The sequence below is a fragment of the Leptidea sinapis genome, chromosome 2 (genome assembly GCF_905404315.1).
Source record: "Leptidea sinapis chromosome 2, ilLepSina1.1, whole genome shotgun sequence".
Classification (NCBI taxonomy): Eukaryota; Metazoa; Arthropoda; class Insecta; order Lepidoptera; family Pieridae; genus Leptidea; species Leptidea sinapis.
In genome coordinates, this window is record NC_066266.1 from 1,947,727 (window position 1) to 1,973,690 (window position 25,964).

Sequence of the window (25,964 nt, forward strand, 5' to 3'; positions counted from 1 at the left end):
CAAGAGATCCAGCAGTTCACAGAGCACTGAGTCCCCGATAATTCGAGCTGCTCTGCGTTGCACGTGATCAAATGGATAGAGATGATACTGGTGTGCGCCAGACCAGAGATGACAGCAATACTCCATGTGTGGCTGGACCTGCGCTTTGTAGAGCGCTAGATTGTGGGCTGGCTTGAAGTATTGCCGTGCTCTATTAATGACCCCCAGCTTCTTCGAAGCCAATTTGGCTTTGCCCTCCAGATGGCCACGGAATTGCCGATCGCTCGAGATTTCGAGACCCAGTATTCCGATACTAGGCGAGGCTTTAAGGGAAGTGTTGTCGAAGAGCGGTGATACGGCAAATGGGGTTTTTTTAGTGGTAAACGCGCAAACTTGAGTCTTCTGGGGGTTAAAATGGACAAGGTTCAATTTTCTCCATTCCGCGACCTTCTCATGAGAGGACTCGATAGAAGACAAAAGTTTGTCCCGGCACTGGTCGACGATTTCCCGAGAGAGACCTGTATGGCCCGTGTATACTGCATCACCAGTGCTGTCGTCTGCATAGCAATGTATGTTTGAGGTGTCCAACATATCATTGATACGCAGAAGAAACAGCGTGGGAGATAGCACACAGCCTTGGGGCACTCCTGCGTTCACGGGCTTGGGATTCGAGCAATAACCGTCGACAACGACCTGTATGCTGCGCCCAGTGAGGAAGCTGGAGGTCCACTTCAATAAGCTCAGTTTTAAGTTTTCGATTTATCATTCTTGTTTTATTTATAATATAAAAGTTTAAACCTAATTATTATCACATTAGCAAGATCGATGCTACAGTATTTTATAAAGACATAATTTAATACAGAAATGATTTGTTTCACATTTTCAAGTAATTCAATGAAAGCGCACCGAACAACAGAATAACTAATAGTACTACTGTAAAGAACTGTACAACTCACGAACAAAAGTCAAGTTAAGGCATGAAACATCGTTGGTTGTCATAACCATTACTCGGTAGCAGGGTAAATATGAACTTGAGTTTCAACTTCTGTTACATGAGGGTTACATCAGTGTACGTAAATATGAAACAGGTATATAATAAAAATCAACAAGTTCATTTTTAAGTATCAATAAGCATGTGTGTAGCGCGATTTAAAATAATATTCATCATTCATCATCATTTCTGCCGGAAGACGTCCACTGCTCCAGTAAGCCTCCCCCAAAATCGACATGGCGATTGGTTCTGCGCTGCCCTCATCCAACCTACTCCGGCGATCATGACCATATCGTCGGTCCATCTTGTGGGGGGCCTACCAACATACGTCTTTCGGTAGGTGGTTGCTATTAGAGAAATTTATTATCCCATCAGCCACCTGTCCGTCAAGCTATGTACCTTGCCCACTGCCAGATCAGTTTCGTAAGATAATAGTATCCTAATTTAAACATTTTTGAACACACATTTTTGTAAGTCTGAAAAATGAAAGCATAGTAATTACATTGCAAGCATTGTAGCCTCCACCAGATCTTTCCGCACATATCTTCCTAGGCGTGTAATGTGTACGTCGTTTACATATCTCTTTCGATATCACTGTCGTAGACACAGCCCGTAAGTGTGTACTGCCTCTTCTTGCATTCTCCTAAAATTTACCAAAATAATTGAAATAAAATTTGTTTTAAGCCACCACTCTGCACTTGACGTTCTTTTTAATGAAATTATGTGAGATGATTACAAGGCCACATTATTCTGGACCTTGCTGGAACGCGAGGGGGCCTCTTGTTTCCTTTTCAAACCCTCGAACTCGTCCTGTTGTATCAGTACAGTGGGCAGTTTCATTACGTCGTGATATTTTCGTGCTATCACGCTTTGTTGCATCATCATCATCCCACTGCTTTGTTGTTAAAGTTTTTATTATTACGAAACTAACGAAATATTAACAAGGAAAGTTATTGTTAATATTTCTGTAGTTTTTGATGTTCTGTGCCGCTATAAATAATAATCAACATCACAACCCAACCTTTACATCAATCAATGATACTAATTACGTTGGTTGCAGCCAGGAGATGCAAAAAATGCAACCTTACTTAAACTTATTTACTAAAAAGAAGTTATAATATAAATAAATTAATTATCTTAAGGTCTACTGATCGATGCTAGCTTGAAGCAAAATTCCAGCCAATAGGATGCGGCTTGAACTACACCTATACGAGTACAGCTTGAAATACACGTGTTGGTGAACTTAGAGTAAACTAGAAGAATTCTATTATTTGCTGCAAAAGCATTTTTAAATATTTAAGTAAACAATTTTGTTATTTTAAAGTGATAACGATATTAATTGCCCTGTGCTTCTGTAATTGTATAATTACCACACTCGCACAGAATACTGGCGTGAAAAAGCGGCACAAGGACTAGAGCGTCCTTATCCGGCCTCTTGTCTCCTTGCGGAGACGAATATCTCGAACTAGCGATACGTCATATTTAACGTACTGCGGGCACAAATTAATAATTCTCCGCCTTGTTTCGGGATATGTGTATACGTTAGGGAGGATATCTGATGTCCGTCTCGGCAATTTTTAGGGTAGGGATCTGTCTACTCTCTGGCTTCGTGTAAATATTGAGGACCACCACATCCACGTCCAAATCTCTGCGTTTGTCCTACAGGTCCCATGGTGGTAAAGCAGAATCGGATCACCTTATGGGCTGCGTTCAAGCAACAATTGAGGACGTCCTTGCTTAGATCCCCTCCACTGTAATCGTAGACTTGAGTGATTTCAACGGGCACAATGCCAAATGGCTTTGATCACGTACCACAGAATACGCAGGGCGATCTGTGCATAATATTGCATTGGCGTATGGTCTGTTCCAATTGTTTGAGTCGCCAACAAGGCTCCCAGATGGAACCTCATGCCGTCCAATTAGTGAAATTATTAAAAAAAACTTGTAACTATATTATGGTTTAGTAATATTGAAAATCGAGTATTATCTATACGAAGTAACAAAATAAAGAATGCTGAAGCAGGGGAGAAAATACAAGCAATATCATTAAAACAAATAGCTGCTTTATAGCAAAAATATTCTGAAAGTGTTAAAACAGAAGTGTAACTAGAAATAGGTAAAATAATTATTATTTGCATTTCAGTGTATTAATATTCAACGTGTTGACGATGTCATGCACATTGCGTTACTATGTTGTGTTGATAAGTAAAAAAAATCCAGTTTCGTTTCATCTTGTCTTAAGTCAAACATCTTCATCGCGCTCTGATGTAAGAAATTTTAAATAGGAAAAGGTGAAGAATCAGAAGATGATCCACTTTAAGCAAAGCATCATTATCGACCCATAAAAAACACTATGATTATATTTGAAAGAAAAACTCCATCTGTTGCACGAATCGACGCAACAGATGGAGATGATCAAATTATATCAATTGATAACCACGGATGGTTCATAATACCTAGGTAACACTGAAAATGTTTAGAAACTGAAAAACGGCTTAATATAGAAAGGTGCCGATACTATTATTGTTTTTCGAAGTAATCTCCGTTCCTCTCTACACACCGTCGCATTTGATGGAACCACTGATGAAAGCGGGCCAAGGAAGACTTAGGGGTCTCTTCTATGGCATTTTCGTAAACTTTCACCGTATCTTCAGGGCTCGTAAAGCGAATACCTTGAATTTTATCTTTAGTTCTTGGGAATAGTATAATAAGAGAATAGTATAATAAATAAAAGTCGCAGGGCGCCAGGTCAGGACTGTATGGCGGATGACTCATTATCTCGACACCTGCCATAGTCAAATATTCAACAGTCCGATTTGCGGAGAACGCTGCATTGTCGTGGTGTCGTAGGATCCTGCTTCCAGAGCGCTGCTGTCGCTTTTTTTCCAAGACAACAGGCAAACAGCGATTAACATAACAGTCTGCAGTAATTGTCCTTCCATCTTCTAGCACAACTGTCGCGAACTGACTTTTCCGACCAAATAAGGCAATCATCTTTTTTCCTTGACTTCTTCCTTTCTTTACCTTAGTTGGCCGATCCTCGAAAGGAAACACCCACTGCGCTGATTGTCTTTTGGTTTCGGGTTCGTAGCAATATATCCAGCTTTCATCACCTGTGACGATGTCAAATGCAGCATTTGAGTCACCACCGTTGAAATTTTCTAACACACACACCAGTCCATGCAAAGGTGTTTCTGGTTGTCGGTTAAAGTATGGAAAATCCGTCTGGTACAAAGCTTCCTGACGCCTAAATTTTCGTCTAATATTTTTTGAACTTGACTCATACGAATGCCTAGGCTTGCCCGAATCTGCTGATAGGTCACTCTACTACTCTCATCTTCCTCTATCAAGCGTTGCACAGCCTGATGTTATCTTCAGTAGTCGCTGTTAAAGGACGTCCCTCACGTGGATCATCACTGAGATTGCTACGTCCACGCTTAAACTCGTTACACCAATTTTAAATAGTGGCACGAGATGGGGCTTCATTGAGAAATGCTAATCGCAGCCTATCATAGCTTTGTTGCTGAGTAAGCCCACAACGAAAGTCTTAATAAATCATTGACTGAAAAGTTTCTCGCGTTAGCTTCATTTCAACGTGTAACAAGAGTTTGCCACTCACGGCAATATTTTACAGCCCGAAGAGATACAACCTACTCATGGCCCAAGTAATCTAAAACTATCTGAAAGCAATTGTCTAATGAAATTTGCAGGGCTGCTGATCACAGTTTCTGGTTGATACTTTTATTTGGGCCTTTCATAATATGCAGTGATACAAAACAAACCATTAAGTAACCCTTTATCCATCTCATTTGACATCACATTCAGTCTTAAAATAAACAGCATTGTTTTAAGAAAAAATTTAAACAACTCATTTATATGAATAGTATAAAAATAATGAAGAATGTTCCGACTGTGCTAAGAAAAAGTGAGATTTGAACGATTATAACAACTTTACAATAAAATTTTTATTATTTTATTGAATGATTATCTTAGTTTATTATTAACTTTTTTTTTACTTGTAATCTTCCTCTTTTTATTTTAAGATAAAAAACAAATGACAAATGATTTCCCGCTAATTGTTTCCTTTATAACTGAGAAGGTTGCAACGTTTCAAATAACAAATAACATTCGAAATTCAAATAGCCCCATGTACAACAACATAATCTAATATACAACACGACACTTTCATATTTTTTTTAAATAATATCAGTTAAAACACAGTATAATTACGATAAAAACACTTAAATTAAACCGAGTTCCAATTTGACAGGAGACTAATGGACACTAAATTGTTTCAAAACGGTTTCACGGTCCATCTATTCCGTCTCTTTCTTACATCTAGGATTTTGTGTAAGCAAAGTTATCTCACTCTCACACAAAGTTCGTCTATTACGTTGGTATACTAAGTTTATGTTTGCATTGCAATTTCCTGGAAAAGTTCTCCGAAGTACGAGTCTCGTCTCGTACAATAAAGATCCGGATCAAACGTCCTTATTTTGCAGCTCGATTGTGTGTAATATAGGAAAATACTTACAGCAGTACGACCCCATCCACTAACAGTTACATTAGTACCAGCTGGAATATCTGCACCAGATTCTATAAGTTCAACGGCCTTCCTAATTTTACCGTCCAGTTTCAATTTGGTTTTCAGCTTTATTATGGCAATTTCATAATCATCACCACCATTCTTATATTTCGGATGAAGCTTATATGTTCCTGGTATAAATGGTGCGTTCTAAAAATAGCAAAAGATCTGATCACTTAATACTAAATACCCACTTTAGAGAAAACATTAAGGACAACGTTCTCAACTCTTTCTCCATGGTTTTTAAACGACTTAATCACATGTGCCGTAAACATAGGCCTAAATCTAAATGAGACTGACATTGAGTAGATACTTCCCATTCAGTTTCAAAACAAATAATACATTTCTAAAGCTGTTGAGTCGTAAGAAGCGAAATAAAATAAAGTGAAATAAAGTACCAAAGTCTTGTTGATACAATAACATAAGGTGAAATAAAGAAAATAGTGAAAGTGTAGGCATATTTGCAAAGTTTTTTAATAGTTGGGAAGTATGAAGTTAGCATTGAAAAAACAGAGTAAGTGAAAAAGCAAGTAAAAAATTCGCTTGCTTTATGTGCAAATGTAAAATGACGCTAAGTGGTCTCGTCTTACAGTTTATTTTTCCATTTTATTTTACAGGCATACTTATAAGCTAATATTAATTATTATATTTTGTAAGTTAATACTTATTAACTATAAATACAGTATTGACTTATGTCAATATTGTATTTAAAATTTATTATTAATTGTAGATGATAATAGTATTTTACTAACATGCCGGACAAACCTCTGTGGTTTTTGGCCTGTTATATATTAATAAATTGTATTTCTTACTTATATATTAATAAATTGTTATATATTATGTTATATATGTGCCTGTTATATATTAATAAATTGTATTTCTATATTTCATATTAAATAAATAACAAAATACAATAGGAAAGGAGCGTATGAGTATTATGTCATATGGAATTTTGCTATGGGGGAAAATATTAAGAAATTAATAGTAATCGTGATTGTTTTTTTTTTTTTAGAATATTTATTTAAAATACAATATAGTTATAGCTTACAATATAATAACACACACTTAAACTTTAGGAAGCTTATCTGTGTGTGAAGCCGCTTAGAATTAAATTACATAATATTTAAAAAGAAAACAACAATTACTTTCAATTAATACAGTTATTACAAGATGTTAACTTACAATTTTAAACAAAGTAGTATATAAATCATTAAAATGCAAAACAAAAAATAATTATCAACTAAATGTTAGTAATTACAAATTAGTTGTCTACTTAGCTTACCGCAGATACAATTATATTAATGAAGGATTTTGTAAAAAGTACTTTTTTAACGATGACTTATATTTATTTTTATTTATATATAATTTTTGAATCTCTAAGGGAGTCTCGTTTAAGTATAGAGGAATGACGTAGTTGTTTGCTCTGGTGCCATATATATTTGTAGATTTAGGTAATTTAAATGACATGTTTGTTCCTGTAAATTGTCTTAGATGAGGCAGTCTTTGAATTTCTCGAAGGAATTTAGATTCATTTATATCTGACAATATACGGAATTTCACTTTATCAAAGACATTTATAACCTTGCAATGTTTAAATAGTGCAAGATCCGTATTTTCTTTGTATTTATAAAAATAATTTGGAACGATAGTTTTAAGAATTCTTTTTTGTAATTTGTATATATCCTCTAAATATGACTTGTACGTCCTTCCGTAACTGCTTAGTCCGTAGTTTATAACGGAATCCACCAGAGCCATATATAATAATCTTAGGGCACTATAAGGTAACTTATATTTTAAATATGCAAGTTTACAAAGCACCGATCTCAATTTAGCACAAACATGGTTTTTATGAGGTCCCCAATTGAGTCTATTATCAATCACAAGCCCAAGGTATGAGTATTCTTGTACATTTTCTATTTTAATATAACCACACGTCTGTATTGGATTGTGGAAACAACGGTGGTGGTGGGCGATAATAGCGGGTTCATTTTGTGTTTTATGATGAGACGAATGTACATACATAAGTTTAGTTTTGTCAATATTAATAACCAATCCGACATCATGAGCCCACATACACATATTATTGAAATCTGATTGCATATCATGTTCTGCTAATTTAAGGTTTTTGTTTGCAACAACCAAACAAGTGTCATCTGCAAATTGGTACACTGAGGCTTTTGTGATAACAACACACATATCATTTACATATAGTAAGTATTCTAAAGGACCTAAGATTGAGCCTTGAGCACAGCCGCTTAGTGTAGGTATCATAGTGCTTTTAGTGTTTAATACTTTCACTGATGTACAACGATTATTATGATAGCTTTTGATTAAGTTAAGAAATGGTCCCTATATCCCATTTTGCGAGAGCTTTTCAAAAAGTATGTCGTAATTAAGAACATCAAAAGCCTTGCTGAAATCAATAAACATCACTAATATATTTAGTTTATTATTTAGGTGACCATTTATTTCATTAGAGAATTTTTCTAAAAGTTGCGAAGTATTCTTGTTTTTTTGAAAACCAAATTGATTTTCGTTTATTATATTGTTTTTGGCTAGAAAAGCATTTATTTTATCACAAATATATCGCTCTATTATTTTATTTATGCTCGATAAAATTGTTATTGGACGATAATTATTGTAATCATTCCTTTCGCCTTTTTTATATATTGGTCGTACTATTCCTATCTTTAACAGGTCTGGCCATTTATAAATGCCAGTTTTAATGGAGCAGTTTATGAGGTGTGTTAATATTGGGACCATCTTTTCTGAAATATATTTTAGGTCATAGGCTCGTATGCCATCATAACCTGGACTTTTATCAATATTAAGTTTTTTTTAAATTTGACTTACTTCTTCCTTTGTTGCTTTTCCAATCCAGATAGCGCGGTCAGCAATGTTATTATATACATTAGGGTTTAGCAGTTTTCCGAAGTGACATTTTTTGGTGATTTTCTTAACATTTCTATCAAATTCTTGTATAAAATTATTTGCTAATTGTAATGGTTCTAGACTAAAGGATCTTATTAAAATTTCATCTATACTTTTTGTGATTTTACCTGTCAAATTGTTTATTATTTTCCACACCATACGGGGGTTATTAAAATTATTCGAAACTGTTTTCATGGTGTACGTATATTTGAGCCTTTGCGCATATTTATTTGTTTTATTTCTGTACTTATTATATATAAGCCTATTTTTTGCATTATTCATGTCTTGACGCCATATGTAAAAAAGTTTGTCACGTTTTTTACACATTTCTGTCAGACGGCTATTACTTAGTGATATTAGTTGGACTTTCAATTCTACATTTGCTATAAGCATAATTAAATTTGTTATATATATGCCTCATAATATCATTGGGGTCGTTGTAGGATAAAGAATATTCCAAATCCAGCATCAAAAGTTCAGCTCGTAACTTAGTTTTATCATAAGTGAACTTATTTCGAACTGTGTATGTACTTGAGTTATTCATGTTATTAAGTGCAAATGCACCGAGTAACGCGCAACCGATTATAGAATGATCCGCAGGTGCAACGTTTACTACTGCTGTGTATATCTCACACTTAGAATTATCACGAATTAGGACGTGGTCGATACATGACTTTGTTATATTATTGCCTAATTTTTCTATACGCGTACAATTATTGCTGATGCCACATGAAAAACCTAGATCAGACAAAGTGTTTAAATATTGTTTAATTATGGGGTGCAATTTTTGGATATCTATGTTCATATCACCCATTATAATGAATGATTGATTACACCCATATTTACATAATAATGATGACAATTCGTAAATAAACCTTCTTTTGTCTGTGTTTGTTGGTCGATAAACAGCGCATATATTATATTTGTTTTTATTTGGTAAATAAATTTCTCCTATTATATGTTCGAATTCATTTAAAATGAAATTGTTTGTTCGTGTAAAATTCAGACTGTTATGAATATACATTAATATTCCTCCTCCTTTTTTGTTTGACCTAAGCTGTACTTGAAGTGTATAATTTGTTAGTTGAAATAACATGCTCATATCCTGTTTTATATTCGCTTCAGTTATCATTATTATGTCTATTGTGTGCAAGGAATTTGATACTATATTTTCTAGCAATGCAAAGTTTTTGATAATCGAACGAATGTTTACATGAAATAATAGCAAAGATTTATTATCAAACGGTAGTTGGTTACAGAAATCGTTCCAGTGAGTGCAACTTATTTCTAAAATGTTGTCACTATCCATATTAAAGTGTTAGATAGTTATTAGAATGATAAAAAACAAAAGTACTTAGATTTATAGACTTACAGTTTTTTAGGTATTAACTTCATAATGTCATCCACTGATCGAATCGATATAATTTTTGCACTTTCATTTTTTCGCACTAATATAGCACCATTTTTACACCATATATATCTAAAAAGATCCTTTAATTCCTCTTTCGTTTTCCACAATAAGAAGCGAGTTGCGGGGCCAGTGATTCACGCAGGTACAGTTTGTTTCCCTGCCTTCCAATGTTTGCTGCTGTGAGTGATCCAGATTTGGAAGCTAAAATCCACTGATCCCGGATTCCATCGCGAAGGGTCACAGAGATTATGGGGTCTGGTTTTAATTTTTGATTTATAAGTTTAGGGTTTTTCTTCCAATGTGCCCTTAAGATGTCATTGGGATTAAGTTTTAAAGCTGTTGCAATTTCAGACGTGACACCCATCACATCACTATCTTCATTCTTTAACCCACATATTTCTAATTGATTTTTTAATAGGCTTTGTTCTATTTGATTACATTTACTCTCCAACACCTCATATTTCAAGTTTATGTTTTTTAAATTATTTTTTAAGTCTATATTCTGGTTTTCTAAGGTTTTCATATGTTTTTCGTAGTTGTTTAATTTAACTTCAAAATCATCAATTTTTTCGGCGTAAAATTTTAATGATCGCTGCAGCTCCTCCCTTATGATATTTTTTACTTCGTGCCGTATTTCGCTTAGAATTTGCTTGATTGATTTGTGTTGGTTATTATCCTTGATCTTCGTGGATTCCGTGTCTGTATTTTCATCGCCGTCGTCATTATCAGGTACGATGACCGACAATCGTTTTGGCTTCATACCCACACAGTTTCTACATTTCCAGTCGATGGCATCCGTGGACGACAAGGTTGTTAGTTGTTCCACAGAAATTGCAGCACAGTTTGCGTGTAACCACTTATTGCATTTACAACATTGTAGACCTGGCGTTTTCTTTGATATAATTTTACTGCATTTTGTACACTTAACCATAATTAATATTCAACTGAGGGTAGATCTCGATTACAGAGCGCACAGTAATGTGTGTTAAAGTTGGTATCTAGCGAGCGACTGTTCAAAAGGCCTTCTATAAATATTAAATAAAATAAATATTTTTAAAGAATATATAGAGGATAAGGAAGCGTGGTAATACATGCTCCTGGTCCACTTAATAATAATTCTTTATAATTTTAAGACTGCATAATCTTATGAATGTAACATGAATATTATATATTCTTTTAGTTTATATAGAATCATTTATGACTTAACTTTTTGAGCATTAATGTTGTAATTTTTATTCATCATGCGTACGTATGCTATAAGATGATTTGTTGGTTATCACTGCATGGAATTTTTTTGCAGCGGCGGCGTCGTGTGCCGCATCGTCTCCTTCCCTCAAATATGTGCGAAGGGAGCGATGGTCCATGCATCAACTGGTGAACGGGTGCTGCTTTTATGCCAGGTCGACCTGTTATAGTTAATGAATTTCTAGATCGATGCAGTTGCTAATTGTGACAGTAATCGCGACCATCATGTTCAGGAAGCATCTTAACACAAACAATGAGTTCAATCTCTTAAGTTGATGCATCCAATTTGCTATGTTTATTACAGCCATGGTAAAATACTCTATTTGATTGAAAAGAGTGACCGTTGAGATTCTCATATTATGTTCTTCTCACGAGCTCATCTTTTAACGAACATGTGGTAAATTCAGAAATTTAAAAGAAATATTTATAGTGACGATTCAGAAGCGCTTAGGTTAAGCCTATATGAATTTGACATTGAGAAGTTATTTTAAAATACAATTTGTGAAACAGTGTGAGTGTTGATAGACTAGCGGACTATTGTAGCAGCAAGAGGCTGCCCCTACTCCTGTCGTGTGAGGCAAATGCCCAACTCATAGAATGGAGTAGCAGCAACACAAATATATGAGTCGTTTCTTGAATTTATAATTAAAAATAATTTGGAAATAATAAATACAGGTAACACTCCAACACTTGTAACCACACCTAGGAAGGAGGTATTCGATGTAACCATCGCATCTCCTGCCCTCTGCAGGCACATCACAATGTGGTCAGTTTCCCCTGAACCCTCTTTATCAGACCATAGAATCATTAGATTCAACATTGAAGGAGTACATGGTCAGAAAGGAGAACACAGGAATCCCAAGAGAACGGGCTGGCTGAAATACAAAGGAAAGCTAGCCGAAAATTTAAACAACATCTCCACTGCAACAGGCACCCCTTAAACTCCAGGATTTAGCGGTAGAGAACCAGAATCACGCCGTAATAACACCTTATCAAGACCGAGCAAAGCGTACGGGCCAATGGGAAGTCTATAAGCAGGCCTTATACTCGTACAACAAAGAAATCCGTCGGGCCAAGTAAGCAGATTACAACGAAATTCTGCTCAAAAATCCGCTTGGCCCCGGGGGCACAAAATTGAACAGAACCATGGCCAAGGTGATACAGGGAGCCTCATCGCTGAGAATGCCTATCAGGACCTACACCTGCAGCGAATCCCAGCGTCTTAATCAACTGCTAGAAACGCACTTTTCAGGTTCATTCCCGACGGACAGTGCAGAGGCAGCAGTGAACTACAGGAGGCCTCTGCGTGAGGACTGGAAGGTCGCCGCGATGGTCTGCTCCTCGCATCGACTCGACTGGGCAATTAACTCTTTTGAGCCCTTCAAATCTCCAGGTCTGGATGGAATATACCCAGCCCTCTTATTAAAAGGCAAAGAGAGTCTTCTAACTCACATAATAAGGCTATGTAAAGCAAGCTTGGCATACGGATACATCCCTGAGCCACGGAGAAGAGCTAAAGTCATATTCATCCCTAAAGCTGGTAAGAAGGACACTTTGTCCCCTAAATCATATAGACCCATCTGTCTTACCTCCTTTGTACTAAAAACATTAGAGAAGACAGTGGACAACTATATAAGGAATACTGCTCTGAGAACGAGCCCTCTGCATCCCAGCCAGCATCCATACCGTGCGGGCAGATCGATGGATACGGCTCTTTATGAATTAACCAACCTCCTTAGAGATGCTATAGATAACGAGACACAGCACTCTGTCTTTTTACGGATATTGAAGGATGCTTTGACAATACAAGCCCTCAATGACAAGAAGGTTGAACCCACCATTGTCAGATGGGCAGACAGTCTGCTCAATAACAGGTTGGTGGTCAGCCATGAAACAACCAGGAAAACCACCAGATGCACGCCTCAGGGTGGAGTCACATCACCACTGTTCTGGATAGTTGTGGTTGATGGGCTGCTGCATTCCCTCACTGCACAAGGCATAGCATGCATAAGCTATGCTGAAGACGTCGTCATTATGGTCAGAGGGAAAGTTGACAGTACTACAGTTCATAGTTATCAAATGGTGTATATCGGTAGGCCTGAGGTTGAATGTTTCTAACACGTGTATAGTCCCCTTTACGCACAGGAGGAAAACTAACTTCAACCCTATTGCGGTAGATGGCAAATCGCTTGAATGGAAAACAGAAGTGTAATATCTAGGCATAACCCTTGATAGCAAACTCAATTTTCACACACACGTGCAGGAGGTGTCAGCTAAAGCCACCTGGGCACTCATAATCTGCAGGCGTTTAGCTGGAAGGAATTGGGGGTTTTTTCGTGAATTGTATCTTATAGTGGCAAGGCCCATTATCACATACGGTTGTGTGGTGTTGGCAAATAAGACATCTAACGTAGCGATGACACTATGCCTTACAAAACTGCAAAGGCTACTGTGACACCACGATAAACCTAGATAGTTATACCATAAAGTGGTATACTGATGCCTCCAGGACTCAAACCGGTACTGGTGTTGGAATTTTCGGCCTAGCAATCACATATCATGAAGCCTTAGGTAAAGCAGCAACTATATACCAGGTGGAAGTATATGCACTAAGCACCTGCTTACAAATGAACCTCGAACCTCGACAGGAATTACCAGTCAAGGAACATTGATATAATGTCAGATAGCCAAGCAGCTCTCAAGGCACTGGCATCCTACACAATAACTTCACGGTTAGTGTGGGAATGCAGAAGAAAACTGTATATCCTCTGCAAGAGAAATAAAGTAACACTAGCAAGAAAGCTGACCAGCTAGCTCAGGATGGTGCCTCATCCCCCTTCATAGGCGCTGAACCCTTTTGTGGAGCCGGTGAATATCTTATCCGCAATGTCCTAAGGAAGCAAGAAATGCTAGAAGCAGCCAGCAACTAGTCCTCGTTATCAGGCCATCGGCAAGCTAAGCTGCTCCTAGGCAACTATCAACGAAAGAGTGCCAAAAATGCATAGGCTTGGACAGGACACAACTGACAGCCCACACGGGGTGCCTATCCGGCCAATGCAAGATAAATGGGCACCTAGCCAGAATGGGACTCAGTGAATCAAACCTGTGCAGATTCTGCTGCGAAGCCACTGAAGACCCCACATTCTTCTGGAATGTGAAGCCATTGCCAGAATCAGGATGGGGTGTCTTAAAACACCTTCGCTCAAACCAGAGGACGTGCCCTGCCTGGACCCTCTGAGGGGCTACGACTTTTAAAAGTCTCGAGGATATAATTTAAATCTCGGCACAGTGACGAGCATCCTAGTTAGTAGCCTCGATCCTCCTCCTTAACTCTTAAGTTTGGGAGCAGGCGCGCTAGCGCAAGAAGGGGGCACAATAGCTCCTAGGATTTAAGTGCATTGAAATCCCCAAATTATAATAATAAAAGTGTAGATAATAAAGAAATTAAAGAAGAAAATATAAAACGAATATAATTGTCATGTTGGAGTAATTTCGACATATACGTAAGATACAATATATAGATTTACTTAATTTCTAAAAATTTTAAGAGCTAATTGAAGTGATAATGTGGGTAACGTAGAAGAACAGATAATAATAAATCGAAGCGATAATGTGGGTATAATGTGATGTGAGTGGAAAAAACCAGAAAAGTATGTCAGTTCAACTTACAAGATTAAGACCCTCCGTGACAGACAGTCGTGACTGTCCGTATTAATATACTTGTACAATTAATTCCATACAGTAGATGGATAAGGATGTAAAGTATTTATGTTTAACTTACCTTCTCAGATTCCTTCAAACTTGTAATGCCTGTCCTCACCGTAACGTTTTTCCTAGATATAGACAAATCAAATTTATATTTGAACTAACATTGGCCCGCGGCTTCGCTCGCATTAAGAAATATTATTATTATTAATTAGGTATAGTTTTTGCGGGTCTACTTTTGTTTAGCCTGTGTAAAAAATTAGGGCCTATAAAATTTCTTTGTACACAATATTCTTAACTAATCTGTCATTAGGCGCTAAAACTATCAAGCTATTGGGTGAACTTATTTGTGAGCAGGCATCATAAAACTAGGGGAAACTGTGATCGTTTAAATTCGAACGGTAAGGTATCATAAGGTATTAATGGGATTCGTGGTATAAATACAGTTTCCCCTTTCACATACCCAGTTAATAAGTTAATATAGTGGCTTCCACTTGCGATGAAACGCTTTCACTTGCAGTCTCGTACCGTTACAAAGTTTTGGTGGTTTTAAATTTCGCAATTGGAACGCCCACACGCAGAATAAGCTTATGATAAGGCAAACCTGGCGGTTTCCCGCCGGACTCTGCCCAAATGTGCTCTCATATTTTTAGAGAGCTTAAGAATATTAACCTGGGGCCAAATATTAGATTTCTTAATGCACGACTTTACTTCGTTAGCTTTGTTTCCTTTTGGCACCACTAGTAGAGTCTGCCGAAAGTCTCCGGTCAGCAAAACTGTTACGCCACCCATTAATTTTGTTTTACCCCTTATATCCCTTAGTGATCTGTTTAAGGCTTCAATACCACCTTTATGAGCCCATACCGTCCCATACGATTATATTTGTACTCTTTAAAACTTCATCAAAATTACTTTGTTTGGAGATGTTGCAATTGGGTGTCTCGGCAGTGATTAAATTGAGTGGTAACTTAAAAGTAGCATGAGCAGTTCGACCACGTGAGTACTTCTTACTTTCGCCAAAAGTAAATTAATAAGGAAGATTTTACCAGTTCCACCTGGAGCGTCTTAGAAGAATATTCGACCGTCATTTGCATCTACACTTGTGATAATTTAGTGTATACTTCCTGTTGCTCATCATTCAAGGATGCTTTATTCTTTCTAGCTGCGTTTTCTAAGGCCACTGTATCATAACTGGTCTCTCTATTTTCAAATGTATTGATGTTATTGGCTGAGGTAATCCATACTCTTTAAGAGGACGGCTGCCATGATAATACGGCATTCTCTTATACTGACAGGCATTTGTTAAATATCAGGTCCGATCAGTGCTCTACATCCACATCACCTTGCCTTTCCAGTTGTTTTTTAAAGTCTTCAGAAAGGTATTCTTTGTATTTTTCCCAAAGACATAAGGCGTCGGAAACCAAGCAGAACAAAAAGTTGATAGCAAAAAGCTCTCGAATCATATGCGGTGTTTAAAAAAGTGCTGCCTCTTCAAGAGCTGAATCCAAATGCCGATCATCTTCGAGTAGACCTAGAGCTTTGCATGCGGATTGGAAAGGGGGATGTAAGTGACCATCTACAGTTTTCAACACTTCAAATGAATTTGGGCCTCTGATCTCATGTAGAAGCATTCGAAGGTGGTAGCATTCTGTATTGTTTGGTTGAGCAGTATAAACACTCCCTAGAATGTGTTCCTTTTCGACCCCTGATCATCCTTCAACATTCACTCCTCTCCTTATTCTCTGAAATGATCGCATGTTCCAAACGTAATTCGCAGGGACTTTCGAGTATAGCAAAGTTTTTGCAAAGTCTTCCACGTTACATAGATAGAAAAAAGAGAGGAGTGTAGCTGTAGGAGAACTACTGAATTTTTTTGTACGACAAATTCAGTAGTTCTGCTCATTAAAATAAATTATCTGTACATTTTCTAAATGGAGAGCAAGGTGCACTACAGGAGGAAAACGCTCATGTATTGGGAATTCAAGGATTTGCCAAACTGCTTCAGCCGAACTTATATATCAACTTGCGTAGGTTGTAACTTCATCCTTCCCATCCTTCCCATTCTCTAAAGTAAACGTAGCCTAATCTGATCCTTTATTAACATAATATTTGCAAACGTATTTGATTGAGTTGACTGAATGGCAATATAGAGTATTGCTTTCACGTTCACTGAATTAAAAGGAACCACCCAACGATTATCTATTGTAACACCCTTTATATTGACAGAGATTCCATCGTCATCCAGAGAACGTCTCCTGTACTGCGGATAACCATCATCACCGGTTTGAGTTTCCTTAATAAGAGCCTTAAGATAACGTTTGCTGCACGAATTATCTTTCACGGATGGAGAATTTCGGTTTAAACTTCCACAGGGGCCTTGTATCATATTACATTTAACAATTTCGCAAAGCTCAGGATCACGATTGGGGTTAGGTTTTTCAGCACAAATAATATTGTCAATTTGATCCGGAGTGATGCGGTGTTTAAGACATAAAAGTATATGAATGCGGAAGACCTCGCTTTTGACATTCCGTCGAATACATAACTTCACCGAATATTTTCCCTTTTATTTAATCGAAAGACATGCGAAATAATATCGTATCGATCATTATATTTTTGTCCTGAAAGTAAGTGCTCGTTTATGTCACTCCAGCGTGGGTTACATGTAAAAGTAATAAAAAGGTCGGGCGACCGTAATGTCTAACATAGGTCATGGCGTCGTGCATGTATCTTGGTCCACCAGTAAAAGATGATGGAAGTACTACCATTTGTACCAGCTGATTTACTTCAGTATCTTGCCTTCCAATTGCATCTTTTAAATGAATATAATAATCTGCGCGCAATTTGGCTTGATTTTTTTATATAGTTTAGTCTTTCAGAAAAATAAGCAAGAATATAATTTTTGCGTATTCATCTACCAAATATTGACTAACAAACGCGCGATATTTATGTTAAAGTTTATGCATTTAGCGTCATAGTTGGAGGGATGTTTATTACTTTTAAAAAGTGATAGGGGGTATAATTTATTAATTAACTAGAAACTACAGAAGAACTATTCTGCCTTAACAAGAGATTTAACCCAAGTTTAAGTTATTAGTTTGGGCAAAGCCTGGCGAGCACCTTTGAGTTATTAAAGTTTTCTTTTTGCACATACTCGTACTCCGTGAATTTGTAAAGAATTTTTTTATCAACCTCTGTGAGTCTTAAGGTCGCTAAATAATGAAAATAATTTCTTACTCTAGAAACTCTAGATAACTCTAGATTCCAAATTACAATGGGGCCCCCATATTGAAGGATTGGCGAACAGACTTAGTGCTGCAGCATACGCGGTTAAAAAGATTTGACAATTAACTGACATAGATACGGCGCGACTAGTATACTTTAGTTATTTCCATAGTATTATGTCCTATGGTATATTTCTATGGGGCAACGCTGCCGATATTAATACAATATTTGTGCTGCAGAAGAGGGCTATTCGCGCTATTTATAACCTAGGTCCTAAAGAATCATTGAGAGCAAAATTTAAAGAAATTAACATCTCGACTGTTGCTTCTCAATATATTCTTGATAATGTAATGTATCTATAGGCACATAAGTGAATTTACCAGAAACTGTCATAACCATAATGTTAACACTAGGAACAGACATAAACTTATGATGCCTACTACTCAGCTTAGTCGAGTTAGTAAGTCTTTTGTGGGGCGATGTATATGCTTTTACAACAAGATCCCAGAAAATGTTCAAAATAAAAGTATAACGTTATTCAAAATAATTGTTAAAAACGTTTGTGTGGTAAAGGTTACTATAACATAAATGACTTTCTTAATGATACCACAGATTGGGAATGCAGTGACCGCCCTCAGGCTACTAAATAATAAGTTTAATTGTACAATATTACTTTGTAAACATATTTATTCGATGAAAAAAAAAAGCCCGCTGAGTTTGTTGCGCCCATTCTTCTCAGGTCTGAGACATTCATTTTGGAATGGGTGGTAGTTTTTGACTTTCAATAAGTGATGTCACATCCTATTTTGAATAAAAATATTTGAATTTGAATTTGAATTTAACTAGTATTGCTTAAATAAGAGTTATATAAATTATATTTTTGTTCAATCGATGACAAAACCATGATCTATCATTCTTAGTTGGGGTTGTTTTGTTGTTGTGGTGTATAATTATAATTGTTTAATATTTATTTTTATATAATTATTTTTAACCATTTGGTAGTATGTCCATTTTTCGTAGTAGCTGTTTTGTTTTGTGGGAAGACGTCAACTTCTGGACAAAGGCCTCCCCTAAACATCTCCACGACGATCGGTACAGCGCTTCCCTCAACACTGCGTTTTCTGGTACGTGGTCACCATTCGAGGACTTTACTGCCCCAACGGCTGTCTATCCCTCGAACTATATGCCCTACCTACGGCTACTTTTGCAATTATATTGGGATTTGTCAGTGACTATATCACTTTTTCTTGATGACCCCTCAGAGTATCGCAATAGTAGAAAAACAATGAAACGGCGTCCTTACGCAACAAATAATAAATTAAATCTAAAGATGTAGTGAAGTTCCAAAAATTCGAACAGCTTTACGTTGAATGGGGTCACATGGGTGGAGCATAATATCTATACTAATATTATAAAGAGGAAAGATGTGATTGTTTGTTTGTTTGCTCCGAAACTACAGAACAGATTAAAAAATATTTCACTGTTGGGAAGTTACACTATCCACTAGTGACATAAATATGGCTATATTGCGTTTTCAAAAATTAGGGATTCTTACTAAAACTCCAATAATATAACCCTAGGTGTAAAAAAACATACCTATATAGTTTTGACATCGCGTGCGCTGCGAAAACTATTGATGATAGAATAAAATAATGTACTATAACTTTGAAGAACACATCATTATTAACTAAAAGTGTCGTGTCAGAATCTGTCATAACTGTTAATTTATTTTAATGTCGCTACTACTAGCTCAGTCTTGTGTGTACGAGGACGAAGTCGCGGGATATCTGGTAGTACCTAAAAATATTTACGTACCCGACGACACAATGTGCTGCGGTAAGAATATATTCATCATTCAATATTGAACCTCCACATAGTCCGTAGCGATCCTTAGTTGTACCCATCATAAGTGCTTGATAGGGAAATGCCTCGATACTGGTTTCGTGACCTCCGACAATTTTATCATCAATTTCGAAAGATTCATTGGGCGCACCTTTGGCATATCCTGTAATAACCAGATAGATGATGGGAGAAAATTTTTTTTTCATTTGCTACTGCGGTTGACGTAGACACAAACATTTAGCCATTTAATCTAAATAAGAAGGTATGAGAAGTGCCATGGTCGCGTTAAACATGTCACCTTACAGGTTTTATTACCCGGTTACATTATCACTAGAATATTTATACTTCTGGAGTGGTGGTGCCATGTTAGGTCCTCACGGAATTGGGCCGATACGCCCGGAGAAATTCCACTCTCCCACTCGAAACCGGCGTGAAATAGCGGCTATGCCGCTGTATTTCGTCCGGTGGTTGGGGTAGCCAGAGGCCTACACCCCCCATACAAATAGCAGCACGGACTAAAAATACTACTACTAAGACTACTCCTGAACAGTCCTGGAGAAACCGTCCCTGTGCGTCCACAATTAGGGCCTATACCTAATAGTGGATGCCCAGCTGATCTCCTGGGCTCCCTCTTCGCGTCCAACTCGACTCTGGATAACCAATGTGCACCACCACCGCGGTGCGATTCAAACATGCCGGAGGTAAAAATCCGGCATGGCGCCGTGCTTAAGGCGCTTCTCACCTTGGACATTCACAAATCGAACGGGCTCTATGGCATTCCCCCAATAGTGCGGCGGACATGTGCTCCGGAACTGGCGCCGGTCTTTACTCGTCTTTTCCGGCTCACCTAAAGAATTTATTTTTCGGACAGTTCTATTTGAGCATCACAGAACAATGGAAACTGCAGAACTATTTACAGCCAAAGTCTAAACGTAACAATGAAAAATTTAAAAAACAAAGCAGTGATAGTATGCAAATATCACGACATGTAACCTAACTACTGCAAACCGTACTGAAGCAACAGGACGAGTGCAAGGGGGTGAATCGGAACGGTGGATGTGAAACAACGACTAAATGATGTATTACATCATGTATGTATTATGATATTTAAAAATTAAATTAAGTTGATTTACACCGCTAAATTTTATAAAACGAAGTCCTCCGCCGTATCTGTCTGTCTGTCTGTTCGCGATAAACTATATATAACGCGGGATAGCGTAGTTACTGAGGAAGGTGTCAGTATATAATTTGATACGTTTTTGCATACATTAACGATATTTGTTAGCGGTGTCGGAAAAAACTAAACCTTAAGGAGCTTGAACGAAAACGCTGTCTAAACTTTTTAAGATATTACAAAATAATGTATGGTGTATTTGTGTATCAACATATTTTGAGGATGATATTTTATATCGATTTCATTTGGCAATTAAATAGCGGTAATGTTAAATGTGTTTAATCAAATACGATATTATTCTTTATCATTTACTACATATTATAAAATCATTCAGAAATACGTTTTGTTCCATTTTTAACTCATTAACTTTGATTAGAAACACACCAAACTACATTATTCCCGAATACTTAAATATTTGTTTTTCTATTGATAGAACTGCGTCCGTCAGGTGAGCATAGTATTAGTGCAATTACATTCTGATGGTGACATTTATAGTACATACTTAATAAATTAATTGTTTACCTTGGAGATAAATCACCGCGAGTATTGTGACAAACACTACACTCTAAATTTTGTTCAAAAGTGATGTTTTCGATAATGTTCAGCTCTTTTATACTTTTCTACTATGTTTCAATTATTTTTTTTTCTCTTAATTAAAGTTGAATACCGAAAACAATACAATTCAAGCGATGGAGCGCTAATTACGCTAAAAGTAAAAAATATTTTATTGATAATGAACAACAACAACAGAATGCTCGTCAACGTCAATCACCAAAAATACTAATTACACAAAAGTTTAAACATACATATTTTTACTAACACAAAGCCAAACCATATAATCCAGTTACACAATTTTTATTGGTGTTTAATTTCCTTTGGGGAGGCAAGAGAATGTGGGCGGCAGTGATTACACTGGCCTTCAAAAGTAAGTTTCACACTTTTAAAATTGGGATAACGTTCTAAGTTCACAAGATATACTTTCGAAATAAAAAGGACTCCAAAGAGAATTTAATTTTGTACATAAAAACTTTATAGTCGGTAACCTTCTTTTAAGAATTGGCTGAAAAAAAACTTCAAAAACAAAACCATTCCTTTTTCAAAGTGGACGTTTCCGAATTACAATTTTACCCTTCACATTTTTCTTTCTGTTTTAAATTTTTTTCAAGATCAATGGGTCTTGTTTTAATATTTTATGCTAAAAAGCACATAACATTTATTTATCATGCCTCTTTCAGTTGAAGAATGTGCTAGGATCATGGCTTTTCTGGAATTAGACATCAGTATGCGTCGCACTGCAAGAATGATGGGTGTGACGGTACGAACGGTCCAGAAGGTAAAGCGAAGGTACGAAGAGACTGGACACCATCTGAGGAGACCTTGTAATGGCAGAACCATGTATACCAGTGCCCGAGAAGATCGATATATTATTTCCACTGTGTTAAGAAATCGCCATCAAAATGCAGTTGAAGTCCAGCAACAGCTACTTCAGACCCGGAGGGACTACATCAGTGACAGTACAGTGAGAAGAAGACTTGCTGAAGCAAATTTGAAACTCCGAAGACCAGCGAGTGGCCCAAAACTTGAGAGACAGCATCGAGTAGCAAGACTGCGATACGCCCGTGAACACATGCAGTGGGATGAAGAAGACTGGTCAAGAATTTTGTTTGCAGATGTCTCGATTCTCCCTTTACACTTCTGATGGAAGGCGAAGTGTTTACAGGCGACCTGGTGAGCGATACCTTCAAGCCTGCATCTCAGAAAGAGTCCAATACGGTGGAGGCAGAGTACATGTATGGGCTGGCATATCTTCAGAAGGTCGCACAGAGCTAGTAGGCATAGAAAATGACACCCTCACTGGGCAAAGATATGCTCAAGAGATTCTCAATGAGTATGCAGGGCCGTATTTAGCAAATATGGGTGATGGATCGATGCTGATGCATGATTATGCCCGGCCACACACGGCTCATATCGTACAAGAGTATATTCAGGAGGTCGGTATCAGCATGATGGCTTGGCCATCAAGAAGTCCTGATCTCAACCCGATTGAACACGCCTGGGATGAGCCCAAGCTCATCCCAGGCTAGTCAGAAATCGCAGACCACCACCTACTACCCTCAGGGCACTAAAGCAGGCCCTGGTAGAAGAATGGGAGAGTATTCCCCAACATCAGCTCCGAAACCTAGTGTTCAGTATGTCAAACCGGCTCGAAGCTGTAATCAGAGCTCGAGGAGGCATTATCAGTTATTAAAAATTAAATAATATGTAATACATTTTAGTTGAATTTTTTTGCACTAAACTAAAAATGTCTATTTTCATTGTTTTATCTTTTTTAAGTTTAAAATGTTACTAATGTATAATTTTAGTTTCTAAGAATTAAAGCCTATAAAATTTGCAACAAAACGTTTTTAATCTTTAATCTCTACCTTCTATAGTTAAGAAAAAAAAATTATTTGAAAAGTGTGATACTTACTTTTGCAGGCCAGTGTATTTAACATCAGATGACACAAACGGTAGTTGGTCCTCATTTTCCATAAAAAAGACTACGCGACTGGATGGAATAGAAGAAAAATTTGAACTAATTAATCTATGATCTGTGTGAGGGATGGCCTTTTACGGCGACTAAAGATAACATCCGTGTTGTGCGACGCATAACATAGACTGATCAAAAAGTGACCTTTGAGCAGATTCAGACAATCTTAGATATCTTCAAGTATTGAGGGTTTATGTATTTTATTACACAAGAAGTTGAGCGTAGGCATTGTAAATTTTCAAATTATAGTTTAAAGTTGTTCTTTAAATATATTTTAATTTGTATTTGTATAGAAGTAGTTGTGTAATATGTCTTAGATTTATATACTTCGTTATTACTATATAGCCGACAAACTTATTTTCAAAGTCACAAAATTATCTTTCATGCCTGTCTGATTGACTGTTAGAAGAAACACAATTATATTTTTTTTAAGTATGTTAATTACAATGTGTACTGTAGATTCTGCAGGTAATCTATATATATAAATGAATTGCTGTTCGTTAGTCTCGCTAAAACTCGAGAACGGCTGAACCGATTTGGCTAATTTTGGTCTTGAATTATTTGTGGAAGTCCAGGGAAGGTTTAAAAGGTGAATAAATATGAAAGTGCTCGGAATGAAATAAAAACAATAATTTTGTTTTACTTTGATGTGTCACCCATCGTCCGATATTTGTTTTGTACACATTTTCTATGAGAGAATTTATTGACGCACGGATTGACAGTTCTGCTGTAAAACAATTTCATACAACAACAGGGAGCATATTTTACGCAATAATTCTTGATGTTATGATAATTATATTATTGACAAATACATAAAAAACATTATTTTATTTATTACTAGCTGATACCCCTCGACGTCGTTCGCGTACGTATTTTTACACCTTGGGTTACAATACTGGACTTTTAGTAGGGATCCCAATTTTTTTTGAAAATGTTAAATAGCCTATAACACTCGGGGATAGTGTAGCTTCCCAACAGTGAAATAATTATTCAAATCGATTCAGTAGCTATTCAATGCAAACAAACAAACAATCAAATCTTTTCTATTTATAATATTAGTATAGATATACAGAACAACGTCTGTCGGGTCAACTAGTCTTAAATAATAAGCATTTAGCTTTCAAGAAGCTCTGTACCCTGTCGATACCTCAAAATTTGACCATTTGACCGAAGCACCAAAACACTATTATGTTGATTGATGCTGTAAAATGGGTGAATGATAGACTGGGGTTAAATGAAAACAATAGACATTCTGTTCATTGGAAGTTTCCTTCTGAGGAGTTGCCAACTAAAGTGAGAAATCTGATCGTAGGAAAAAAAGATGTTGGCCTCATTCTTAGGAAGGACAGGTTACGTGACAGTTGTTTTAAAGTATCAAAAACAGTTTTTTTTTCTGTTAATGGACAGGACAGGACGAGCAAGACGTTGAGCTGATGGTAATTGATACGCCCTGCCCATTACAAAGCAGAGCCGCTCAGGATTCATGAAAAACCCAATTATTCTGAGCGGCACCACAATTGCGCTCGTCACCTTGAGACATAAGAATTTAAGTCTGGAGCCGGCAATCATTTCACTTATTTACTTCATTTCCTTTTTAAATGACGTATATTTGATTAAAAAAATATCTAATTGCTTTTAAGTCAGCAAATTAATTATGTTGAAACTACCTACAGGTAATTGTAGCAATTTTTTCTAGGCAAACTATCGCAAATACACTAGACACTTCCTCGACATGTATTTGAAATTAGTTTTATCAATAAAACAGATACTCGTAGCTGCAGAATCGAGCCGTGGCAGAGCAATCTTAGACTACCAGAAGTCTCAGGCTCAGATCTATGGAGTGTTAGTCTGAGCTAAGACTTTGAATTAATGAATTCAATTATTGCAAGCAAAGTAAAAAAGCGGCCAAGTGCGAGTCAGACTCGCCCATGAAGGGTTCCGTAGCCGCAAGTAACATAGTATAAAAGCTCTTGTAGTTGGTTGATTGACGATTTATGACATATTTAAAAAAACTACTAACTAGATCTTGTTTAAACCTATTTTCGGTGGAAATTTGAATGGTAATCTACATCATAAATTGTTTTTTTAGTTTTAAAAATTATTATAGGGTAATTATTAAAGCGCAAACTATTCAGTTTAGAAAAATAATATTATTAGAAACCTCTATAGGTCTTCAAAAATGATATTTTTTTTGAAGACCTATCTATCGATACACGTATGGGTTTGATGAAAAAAAAATTGAGTTTCAGTTTCAAATTTTTTTATAGTTTTGTGAGAAAATCTTAATGCGGTTCACAGAATACATCTACTTACCAAGTTTCAACAGTATAGTTCTTATAGTTTCGG

General features: G+C 36.7%; 1 protein-coding gene across 1 annotated transcript in view; it reads right to left on the reverse strand.

Annotated features, from left to right (window-relative positions):
- The window catches only part of LOC126972924 (mite allergen Der p 3-like), a 214,173-nt gene that overhangs the window by 3,086 nt on the left and 185,123 nt on the right, over positions 1-25,964 (reverse strand). The window contains exons 2-5 of the mRNA XM_050820039.1: positions 19,888-20,020; positions 14,924-14,975; positions 5,505-5,705; positions 1,473-1,613 (exon numbers count right to left, since the gene is read on the reverse strand). Of these exons, the coding sequence (XP_050675996.1) occupies positions 1,473-1,613; positions 5,505-5,705; positions 14,924-14,975; positions 19,888-19,979 (486 nt within the window). The 5' untranslated portion in view covers positions 19,980-20,020. The remainder of the gene's footprint in view (positions 1-1,472; positions 1,614-5,504; positions 5,706-14,923; positions 14,976-19,887; positions 20,021-25,964) is intronic.